General features: G+C 39.5%; 1 protein-coding gene across 1 annotated transcript in view; it reads right to left on the bottom strand.

Annotated features, from left to right (window-relative positions):
- Positions 1-12637, bottom strand: part of RIMS2 (regulating synaptic membrane exocytosis 2) — a 738692-nt gene that overhangs the window by 522022 nt on the left and 204033 nt on the right. The window contains exon 5 of the mRNA XM_067537355.1: positions 7292-7303. Within this exon, the coding sequence (XP_067393456.1) occupies positions 7292-7303 (12 nt within the window). The remainder of the gene's footprint in view (positions 1-7291; positions 7304-12637) is intronic.

Here is a 12637-nt window from a genome sequence, read left to right as displayed (position 1 = left end):
TAGGGTTCTTGTGTCTATCTCCCACACATATTCTTGTGAGAACCTCCTGCTCAGTTAGTCTGCTGTGATGTTCTGGTGTCCAGGTAGGTACACAGCAGAAATGTTGATGCCATGTTGGATGCACCAATTCCACAATTTTAGTGCTTCTGCACATAGGGATTGAGACTGCTCCTCCCGTCCGTTGATATAAAACATGCAGGCGATGCTGTCCATCATTACTCTTACAGTCTTTTGTCTGGTTATTGGTAGAAAGTGTAGGCATACATTGCAGACTGCACGTAATTCTAGGAAGTTGATGTGCAATGTGGATTCCCACGGGGACCACTTGCCCTGTACCGTGTGAGTCTGTAGATGTGCTCCCCAACTGAGAAGGGAGGTATCGGTCATCAGTATCAATGGATGGTGTTGATTGGAGAAAGGGAACCCCCATGCAGACATTCTGGGGTGTTGTCCATCAGTCTAGTTAGTTCTTGACCTTGAATGGAATCGAAAGAAGTTTGTTCAGGTTGTGTCTGTGGAGTACGTATACTATGGTACACTATGGTACACTATGGTGGAGGAAATCTCTGGCCTCTGTAGCATCTAGATGGCCCCAATAAACTCTAGTTGTTGTATTGGTGTCAATGTTGATTTTTGTATGTTTATTTGGAGGCTGAGTTTTGAGAATAGGTTCATCGTTTTTGTTATTGCTTCCAGCACATTAATTCTGAATGGAGCCTTGATGAGACAGTCATCTAGATATAAGATTATTATAATCCATTGTTTGTGGATGTGCGCTGCCACCACTGCCAGGAATTTGGAAAATATCCTGGGTGCTGTAGACAAGCCAAAGAGTAGTACATTGTATTGATAATGGTCACACCCCAGGACAAATCTGAGGAACCTCCTGTGAGAAGGGTGTATAGTGGAAGTATGTGTCTTGGAGGTCAAGGCTGAGTCCCCCTATTCCAGTGATGGGATTATTGTTGTTAACATGACCAACTTGAACCATTGTAGTTTGATGAACTTGATGAGGTTCCTCAAGTCTAGGCTAGGTCTCCACCCACCAGATTTCTTTTGAATTAGAAAACAGTGGGAATAATAGCCTTTCCCTCTGTGGTGGAATAGGACCAGTTCTATGGCTCCCAGTCACAGAAAGTGGTTTATTTCTTCTGGTAGAAGGTGCTCAAGAGAAGAGTTCTTGAGAGGGACAGGGAGGAGACTGGGTGGGTAGGAGAGAGAAAGCAATGGAATAGAGTACCTGTTGCTGATGATTTTCAATGCCCACTTGTACAAGGCGATTTGCCGCCACATCAGATAGAATGGGATCAAATGATCGCCAAACTGATGGAGTAATTTGGATGGTTGCAGGATCTGGACCAGAGGGAGGCATCTCAGGACCACGATCAAATTGTCAAAATTATTGTTTGGAAGTGGATGGGTGGGGTATAGCCACATGCGTCTGTCTGCATTTGGAAGGAGGTCTCTGTTGCCTGCATTTTGGATAGTAATGCCATTGAGCGGTGAAACAGGGAGGTCGATATTTCAGGGTAGGTTGATATCTACCTTGTCTTCTCTTTGGCACTAGTGTATAGATGTCAAGTGAGCACAGTGCCACTGAATTCTTTAGTGAATGAAGGGATTTATCAGTGTGCTCAGCAAAGCGTTTGGATCCTTCAAACAGGAGATCTTCCACAGTCTGCACCTCACTGGGGAACCCCGAGAGGTGAAGCCATGAAGCCCGTCTCATTACCACAGACATTGCAATGGACCAGGCCACCAAATCAGTGGCATCCAAAGAAGCTTGTAGTGCTGTACTTGCCAGAAATTGTCCTTTTGTCACCAGTGCCTGGAACTGCTCTTTTTTGTCCTCTGGATGTTGACTGAACTAATTGAATTTGGAATAGTTCATATGATAATACTTGGATAGAAGTGCCTCATGATGATCAATTCGAAACTGGAGCATGGCTGAAAAGTATGTCTTGCAACTGAAGAGATTTAGTCTCTTCCAGTCCTGGTCATATGGGGTTGTTCTGGCTTAGTGCTGTCATCTTTTATCATACACTGCATTGACCATGAGAGAGTTTGGAACAGGATGCGAGAATAAGAATTCCATGTCCTTGGCAGGGACATAATACTTCTTGTCCGCTCATTTGCAGGTAAGTGGTATTGATGCTGGGGTCTGCCAGATCAGCTTGGCTGGGTTCAACAAATCCTCATTGATTGGAAGTGCGATCTTTATTGATGTGGAGGCGTGCAATATGTCAAGCAACTTGTATTGATGCTCTCTAACTTCTTCCAGTGGGATCTGGAAAGTCCGCAATCCTGCGGAACAGTTAACTGTTTAAAATCATCAGCTGATGTTGGAGATGGTGGCATGATAACTTCGTCGGGGAGGATGAGGAGATGTTAACTGGTGGTGTAACCTTTTCCTCTATTTCTTCCTTGTGCTCTTCTAACAATTCTGGCTCTGGTTCGGGAGGCCTAGATATCAATGAGGATGGAGAGTATATGTGTCTCTATCTGTAATCCGCAGGCTGTTTGGGAAAGTGTGGCCTATACGCAGCCCAAGGGTCCCAATAGAGCCAATGTGGGGGATAGGCACAGGGGGTTGCTTTCATAGGCACCAGTACCAAGAACCTGGTTCACTTCTGGTCTTTGGATATCCGGGCAGGAGTACAATTCTCTGTGTGGAGCCCCAATTTATGATGTGGGGGTGCAAGGTGCAAGTGAGTACTCCTCTTCCTCCTCACTAGAAAAGGGTGGTGCAGTTCTGGATGGTGAAGGAAAACAGTGTGGAATAAGTTGCATCTCTGAAGGAGAGGCATGAACCATTGGGAGTTTGGTACAGAGTAGCAGTGACTCTGGGGTGTTAATGGTGCTAAAGTCAGTGCATTCCATCAAATGACTATTAGCTGGTACTGGGGGCTGCGTCAGTACCAGAGGATTCATCAGCACCAAAGGCTTCATCAATGCCAAGGACTTCGTTGGTGCTGATACACTCAAAGTTATGTGTTTCGTTGAGGCAATCGGTACCAATTTTGAGATCTTTGATTTGTCCTTATCAGTCCTGAGTAACAGTGTCACTTTATGTGGTACTGTCCACTAAGGCTCCTTGGACCTCTCCACAGATATTGGAGGTATCTGGATGGTCAAAGGAGCCATGTCTCATCCCATAATATGTTGAGGATACCACCTTGCAGGGAATGCCTTTAGGTGGCTCCTTGGGAGGGAGCTCAGGGCCCGTTTCTTCTCATCTTGGTGAGAGAATGTACATTTGCTTTTTGTAGTGAATGGCAAGTGGGGATCAGCAGATGACAGTGCCAATGGTGATTGCTGCGAAGGAGAGGTATCAGGGCCAGGGTCTGAGGCTGGTGGCAATGAGCTCTCCATTAATACAAGTTTTAGTTTCAATTCATGGTCTTTTCTGGACTGTGCATTTAGTTTGAGGCAGTGAGTGCGCTTCTGTGATATGTGCCCCTTACCCAAACAGCGGATGCACCGTGAGTAGCTGTAACTCATGGGGATGGCCTCACGACAGGAGAGGCACCTCTTAAACCCAGGAGACCAGGGCATAAACCCGAGTAGAGAGAACTTCCAGGTAGAGAAGGGCATAAAAAAGGAAACCTATGCTAATCTAAAAGAGTAACAGGGAGGAAAGAGCAAAGGAAAAAAAATTTGAGAAAGAAGGGGTAAAGGGAAGAAAAAAATAAAGGAAACAGGTACTAACTAAGAACTTGCAACAGAAGCACTAATATTACTGAAAGCACTGCAGGCATATGGAGAGCTCTGCTAGGGATTCCGTCCCAGACCACGGGCAGTTGAGAAGGAACTGACGGCAGTCGGACCGCACAGCACTATATAGCTACTGCTCACAGATGGGGAGGAGCACATGTGTGGCCCAACAGGCACTGCTACCAAAGATCTCCAATCCCAGGCACAGGGATGCTACTGCACCTACAATGGAGCACCCACTTCTTCGGGACAATACTCGAAGAAGAACCTAACTAACTACAACACTAAAAACAGGCTACAAAACAAGAAAAGACTTTCTATAACTATATACAAGAGAGGAAGAACGGACAAAATCACTCTCTTAGCTAAGCTAAAAGTGCAAAGGAACAGAGGTTCTGACTCAGGCCATGTGGCAATAAGAAGGAACTAGGGAGGTGAAACCCGCAATGCCAGTAATAACCTTGGCAGGGAGCACAAGGGGACACACGGCTCACATGCAGGTCAACAGACACTACTACTAAAACCTTCCAGCTCCAGCACATAGTGTGCATGTGCACCCGTATTGGAATCCATATAGAGACCATTATTCAAAGATGAATAGATCATTTCTTTCCCTACAGATTTGGTCCTGCATTTGGCAAACATATTCTGCTATCTCCGATGATACAAGACTGAAGCATGAATGGGATTTGTTTTTGCTTTTTAACTTTTCTCACTAATCCATCACCATCATCATTATCAGCAGAAATGTGCACATGAAGTACAATATGTGGAAACAATGGCTTAAAGCAGGAGAAGCTGGTGTAAAAAAAGGAAGCAGGAGTGCATAGAGAGTCTCTTCCCTCCACATGAATAGCAGGAATCATCTTTAATACATACAAGTGCCTTACTAGGTGCATCTAACTAAATCCGAACCATACATGTTCAAGGACATGGGCACTATATTCAGCCAACTCCAGCTTCCATCTAAACTGCTGCATATGCCCCCTTCAACAGCATACATTGACTGGCAGATAACATCTACACACATTGTACACTGAGTAATGCCCCAGCTCTTTTCTTGAAATCCTCTCCTCACAGAGTCCCCATGGCACAGACATACTGGACTGTTTCTTTGCTTCCCATCTCTGCGAATCTGAGTGCGGCAGATTCAACTATGGGAGGAGTTTCCACATGGCTCGGCCATACGGTCAGTGTTCAGCTATTAGCCACCCTAGTATCTATAGCTGTATTTGAAAATGTTCTGGGTTAAAGATACTATATTACAGTTACCAAAAATAGAACATGGACCTTACAATATTGGATGCAACATTATTTTATGGCACATTTGTTAGTACTGGAAAATGAGGGACAACAAACAATATAACTTTTCCATGTTGGTAAAACACTAGAATAATCCATATTTTATATATCACTTAAAAGCCAAACATTGTACATGGTATCCATTTTGTGGATGTCTGAGTGCAAGGTGCTGAGGAATATAACTGAACTCTTGACACTACAGGGTGCAAAACCAGGATTCCCATTGTTCCCTTCACAGATGCACATAGAAGGAGAGCTTCCTGTACCCTTCTCTCACACTCACAGTGCACGTGGGCAGCAAGAATCTGGCCCAAAATATGCCTTCAGCTCTCTATCTTCATTATTTCTAAATATACAATTCTAAATCAGTAGAACTGGGTACTACTTAAAGCAGTTTCAGATGCAATCACTAACCATTAAAAGCTAATCCAAATACTAATAGCTTCCAAAATTCACACCCACAAAAATGTAACCATCATGATATATACATCATAAACCCAGGTATTCATGTATTCTTGTCATTGTAATCTCCTAATCTCCTAAACTGCGTTGTTTATTACTAATTTAGAGTTTACTATCTGACTAAATTTAGAGCTTGATACTGTAAACATATACACAAGAAGTACCTTTATAGAAACAAGTGATTCTGTTGACTACAATGATACAACTCGTGTGTAAGTAGTTTCAAGACCACCCTTACATTCTAAGCTCTTCAGGGTGGAGGACAGTTTCTTTTATTGATCTGTTACATAATTAGCACACCTTGGGTGCTGCATAAGTAATAACAAGTGATCATGTGCCACATGGACTATGTTAAAAGAAATGTATCTAAATCACACTAAAATAGTATGTCACAGCAATTAAACACCTGCAGCTGGCCCAGGTCAGCTGACTTGTGCTCATGGGGTTTGGGCTGTGGAGCTGTAATATTGCAGTATTGATGTCTGGATTCAGGCTGGAGCCCAAAATCTGGGACCCTGTGAGGTCCAATTAAACAGCCCTGTAGCCCGAGCTCCATGATCCTGAGTCATCTGACACAGGACACCCACAGATTTTTAATTGCAGTGTAGACATAACCTGTGAGACATGAATCAGCTCCCAATGAACAGTGGTAGCAAACTCCCATTTATTTAAATAAGACTCTTTGCTCTGTGTGCTCCCATTTGGATACATGTAAAATGTAAAGAACTTTTTAGTCTGCAAGTGACAGAGACTTCATTGCTAAGTACTAGAGGACAAGAGTTTGTATATCTGCAGTTGGTTTTAGAATATGTTACAGTCACTTTCATGGAAAAGTAGATTTAGTCTACCTAGGTTGTTTTGTTGTTTGTATTTGTTTTTTAAATTAAATTACATTCCTTTCAATAAATGTTTAAAGCTGTCCAGGCATATTCATATTCTCTCTTACACCTCATCTCCTAAACATAGCTAGAATAAAATCAGTATTTTAAGAGGATACTTTAAATTTAGTATTTATAAAACAAACTAGTAAAGCATTGGTGGCATGCAATATTGGTGGCATTTTAACATTCTTTCAACATTGCACTCAATACAATATGTGCACTAGGACTTGTGGATGACACATGCTCACAATTTAGTTTAAATGTTTAATTTAAATACTAATTTAAATACTAATTCTTAACTCCACAATATTATAGGGATTAAATAGTATTTAGTAAATTGTTCATTCTTAAAAGTTTAGGACAGACATGTTTTCTTGATGATACTAACTGATTAATGTTTTGAATTACTGTGAAAAGATCCAAAGTATTGAGCTGTCATTCCATCAAAATCAGAAGAATAAAATGTATTAAAAAACTAAATTTTAACCATGCAGATGTTCATAATACAATCAGAGTTTTCATTTTGAACAAAGCTGATATTACCAAATTTATGCCACTTAAGTTGTAAAATTGTTGTAAAATACGTTTGGAAGAAAAACATTAGTATTGCACCAATCATCCATTTTCTTTTTTTTAAAAACTGCACACATATCATATTGCAAAATTAAAGAAGAAAAATCAAGTGCATGCTCACAAGTTTACTAACACAAAATAATTTTCATGCATAATATTTACAACACTTTAAAGTCTTATATGTTTAATAATTATTCATCTTAAAAAAACATGAGGGCCATTCCTGCTCTCACTTAAACAACAGCAACTCCTTTTGATTTCAGTGAGAACTGTATATGTTTAAGTGAGGGCAAAATCTAGCCTTTAACATTAAAAATACTCATAAAAATAAATAATGTTAGACATAAAAAGGCTCTAACCACTTTATCCTCCTGGAGTTCATATCCATGAAAGCGAGAGAGAAAGGACAGAAAAAGACAAAGAAGGAAAAACAGTTACTTCCATGCTGAAAGCAAGCAGTAGTATTTGTTAGTAAAAAAAAAAAAAATTTTCAAAGAAATTGACTCAGATACAGCTTTTTATTTCTTCTAATTATGAAGAGTATATGATGAAAAGGATGGTATTTTATTAGTTTTCTTGAAGTTGTTTATGGGTTAAATTTTAAAAGAAAGCATTTTACATATGTCAAAGTACAAATACATGCACAAAGAAAATTATTTTAATAAAAACAATTTAGCAGTCAAATCCCACCTGCCTTATTAAAATAATTAGTCAGTGGAGCTAATGTGAATGAAGAATGGGTGTCTTAGGTCCTAATCTGCATATTATCAGCATGAATGGAACCCTTGCACACTTGCACAGAAGACCACTGGTTTGAACTCAATGGGATTCTGTGTGGGCAGATGCCTTTGAAGGATTCTAGGCTAATGCAATTGGAAACAAGAGACTGACAGTGACATAACTGCATGCCAATCACTCAATAGCTCATAGAAAATATCAGAATTTGAATCATAGGTGTAAATTAAAACACATTTGCCCCCAACTGTTTCTTATATGTTATGTAGAAATACATTATTCTGGATTATTTTATGCTTTTTTTTCCTTTGCATACTTATGAAAACATGGTTGTATTAATATTGCCATTTTTTTTCTTGGAGGGAAGACAGTCTTTTCAGCTGCCTAAAAATGTAACAGAAAGCACATTTTAGAAAACAAAAAATATTCAAAATAATTTCAATCAAAACTATCCTTCAGTCAATCAGTTGGGTGTTGATGGAGAATAAAGCTTTATAAATGAAAAGATTTTGATAATTCAGTTGCTTACACTTGCCAATAGACTGACTAAACCTAGGTAAACAATTAAGCACTTAATTGTGTTGAAAATGGAATTGCACAATTAAATAGGTGACCACTTTCCATTTGCTTTAGTGCTTTCATTCAGGTACCGTTATACAAACAGTTTTGTGCTCTTACAAACTAGCTGTTGAAAATGTCAATGTGCAGTGAATTAAATTTGAAGTATTTTGAAAGATGTTACCATTTCTAGTGGTTTTCCCATTATATAGGTAGGGAATATAACTGAAAATTATAAAGTATTTTAAATCATAGAACTTCTGAAGTGTGACCACCATACATACAAGTAACTTTTTTAACTGTATTGCACCAAGCCATCTTTGTTCCTTTACCTGAACTCATAAAAAGGCTCTCTGGCCTACAGGAGCAAAAGTGGAGCAATTTATATTGGGAAAAGAAAAGCCATGTGGATGTCCTATGCCCCTGACTCCTATACCAACTCTCAAAGAGATACTCCTGACCTTATAGGAGCCTGAGCAATGTCAGGAGCTTCAAGCAAAGAGATTCAGGGTGGATAGAAGAGGTTGTGAATACCTTTAGACACGTGAATCTTGAAGTGCCTACCTATTTGGCTGCTTTCTCTGTGACTGTCTCTCAGCCACAAGTGAGATATTCTGAGTAGACAAGTGACAAAGAAGAAGAAGAATAGGGTGGGAATAGATCAAAGCCCCAGACTGGTTGGAAATAGAAAGGAGTGAGGGAGGTGGGTTTAATTTTAACATAATAGAAACTTGACAAGACTAAATAATTACCTAAAAGGGAATAATAGGCAATGGTTAATTTTAACAATATAGAACATAAGAAAGGGTTAAAGAAAAAATGTACAAAAACAGAAAAAAGAAAGGGTAAAAGGTAATATACAAAAATGTAAAATAGATATTAGTAATATTTAAAAAACAGAAGATAGCAACAGTTTTAAAACTGAAAATAAAATAAAGATATGGGCTAGGAAATAAAAAATAATAAATAGACAAGGTTTAAAATTAAGTAAAATTTCTCAAAAGGCAAGAGGTTAAAAAAATAAGATATTTGAGGTCATGTTTATGTACATTTATAACCTGCTTGTTTTACATCTACTATTATCTGTCCTATCTGTTCAGACTGTAAACACTTTTTTGAGGTAGAACTGTTAATTCCTAGTAAATTAAATAACTCTTAATTTCTGGTTTTGTACATTTATCTTTCCATATTCACCACTACAAATAACTCTTCTCTCCTACACCATATGAACTCTACTTCTGAAATTCAAGAGAATGTGTTACTCTTATAATAATAATATTTCCAGAAACTGACTGAAAATTGTGCTGTTTCACAACTTTGCACATACTTTTTCTCCAAGAGAATGAGGGCCTCACACTACTTATGATTTGCACACACAACTTCCATTGATGTACCCTGGCATGATGCCCTTAATTTTTAAAACATATGCCCTTCAGATCATCAGGGTTTTTTTTTATTATTATTGTTTGTTTTTGTTTTTTTATCATCCCCTGAAGTTCAATTTAGTGGCAGAGGTGACCTGCCAGGCAGTCTCCATTTGTTTTTGTAGCTTCCAGCATGAAACTTACCGAGATCAAAAATCTTGGTCCTTTTAATGATAGTGGTCAGTCTAGAAAAGGTCAGTGCACACTAACAACTGCATGTACTTTGATGGCCAGATCATTCCACCAGATCCTGAACCATGTTAGAATCAAGAGGTCACAACAACAGCCAACATTTATTTTAAATAAAGGAAGCTGGATATAATGCATAGCAAAATAGCAAGGGATGTAAACAAATAGAATCCAAATAACACACCATCTCACAAACATCCCTCCAAACTCAAGAGAGTGGTGGGTTAGTGAGAATCCTGTGTGAAGCAGAATTACAGGCAAGTAATTTTCCCTGCATTAGAGCCATAGAGTTAAGGCCAGACGTGACCACCAGATCACATAGTCTGTCCTCCTGTATATCATAGGTTACCAACACCAGCCTGCACTTACACACAGGTAAATGATTAAATGAGAGATACCAAGCTAATCCTGGCAAGTGACCTACACATTGCAAAGGAAAGTGAAAAACTCCCAAGATCATTCCTAGTCTGACCTGGGGGGAAATTTCTACCTGACCCCACATATGGCGATCAATTAGAGTCTGAACACATGAGCTAAAACCAGACAAGCACCTGAAAGAAAGGGTGCTTGGTACCACCTCAAACCCCTGGCCCTCCCCATCCAATGTGCCAGTCATGGACATCCCTGCTGCTTCAGAGGAAGGAGAGGGAAAAAAACTAAACCCCCCCAAAAAAAACCAGAATACATTTGGAATAAAACATAATTTTTAAAGCACAAGGCTATGCTCCTGTTGGGCACTGTCTCTTTCAATGTGCACTTCACTATGCAGTGTATACATTTTATGGTGTAGCCCAACCTTATTCATCTATAGTAACTACTCAGTTATCTGCACATACATGAAGAGTAGAGCCTCATGTTAGTGGATCGTTGTTAAAAATGCTCTGCATATTTGCAAAGTGCAATTTACAAAGCTCATAACTTTAACAGATCAAATCCAGTTGACATCAGAACACTCAAAGGCACTTCTAAGTGAGTGAAAGCTCCCCGCCAAATTACCTCCAGCCATTGAGGCTGCAAAAGTGTTTAAATAAAAATTTTAGAAACTTAATACAGCATAGTTTATAAGGGGAAAAATGTGTTTTATTCATCCCATCATTACAGATGAATATCACATCAATACCAACATTTTAAAAATCAAATAAAAATTACAAGGCCTGATTGTCCTCTCACACCAATGTCAGTCAAGACATTTTACTCCTTTTAAATGAAGTTTATATAAGTGTAAATGATATCAAAATTATGTTAACTGAATCCAAATCACCTGATCATTGCCAATACCACAGAAAATTGATTGTTTAACAGAAGGAGTCTCATAATAAGAGGCAGACAATTTATACTCAGTTGGCCAGATTCTCTCTTTCACAAAGTTTACACTTGGCAAAGCCGATGGGGAGGCTGTCAGGGAGCCAGTTACAGCATTTTGATTTTTTGGAGAGTCTTTGGCTAAGGCACAGGTTACTGTCACCCTGGAATTGCTTTAACCTGAAGCAGCAGGCAATTGTCCCCAGAGAACTTTCCACCAACTGAGGACAGCCAGAATACACTCCAGCCACTCCTCTTCTCACCCCCGGCTAAGACCTGACACTGAAGCCCAGTGGAAGGATGATATAAGAGCTATCTCTATACCTAGTGGGGAATCTCCCAAATCAATGAAATCCCAGTTAGGGGGATGTGGCCAGTCTCAGTCCACTTTGGGTCAGCCAGTCAGTTCAAAGAATCTAACTCACTATGGCTATGGATGCTTTGAGATGTCTCTTAAAAACAGTAAGTTACCTAAAAATTGTTGCTTCTGTTACATGTTTCCAGAAGCCTCTGAAAATTAAAATCTTGCTCTGGCCCTATTATGCTCTAGAAATCATTGGGAAGAAGTTCTGTGGCCTGTGTGATACAGGAGGTCAGACTAGATGATCACAGTGGTCCCTTCTGGCCTTGGAATCTGTGAATTTGCCTTTAAAAATATTATTATTATTATTATTACTACTAAGTATCTGTATTGTGGTAGTGCCCAAAAAGCCACAATTAGAATAGGAGTCTTTTTGTAATTGGTGCTGTATACACACATAGGAAGATAGTCCCTTCCCTAAGAGCTTACAATCCACATTAAGACAACTAGGGAACATAACAATGACTAGCAGGATGAAGGCAACAGTAATAAAATCACAGATACATAGACTAACAATATGCATAATTTAATGATTTCAAGTCTTTTCATTATTTTTCTTTTTAAATATAGTTATGATGGAAGACATGAGGGATGGGTTAAATGGCAGGCATGAGGGCAGTTAATGTGATTAAGAGGACAGAAAGAGAAAGGGCAGAAGCAGTGGAGAGAAGAAAGAACTAAAAGAGAAAAGGAGGAAGGAGCCTCAAGAAGTATTCAGTCCAAGAGAGGACATATCAACACTTGTGTTGTTGGACAGTTTGAGGTCAGGAACAGCTTTAAATTTATTGGGAGCTATAGAAGAGCTACAGCCACTGAGTTTACTGAAAGTTTTTGCTCCACAGAACACTTTCAGCACACGCTCCAGCCATGTTGCCATGCTCCACTCGCAGCCATACATCATCAACTTTTTAAGCTATGGTGGCCCTTTGTGATCACTGTAAAAGAAGTATGCAGTGTTGTTGTAGACATGTAAGTCTCAGAATATTAGATAGACAACATGGGTGAAGTAATATCTTTTACTGGACCAAATTCTGTTGGTGAGAGAGAGACAAGCTTTTGTGCTACACAGAGCTCTTCCTCAGGTATGGCAAAAAGTGTCACAGTGGCCACTTAACCTCAAATGTAAACCTTATGCT

The sequence above is a fragment of the Emydura macquarii genome, unplaced genomic scaffold (genome assembly GCF_026122565.2).
Source record: "Emydura macquarii macquarii isolate MOO-44397 ecotype Brisbane River unplaced genomic scaffold, CSIRO-AGI_Emac_v2 contig_383, whole genome shotgun sequence".
Lineage (NCBI taxonomy): Eukaryota > Metazoa > Chordata > Testudines > Chelidae > Emydura > Emydura macquarii.
Note: the sequence above shows the minus strand (reverse complement) of the source record. Positions and strands in the feature narration are given on the sequence as shown.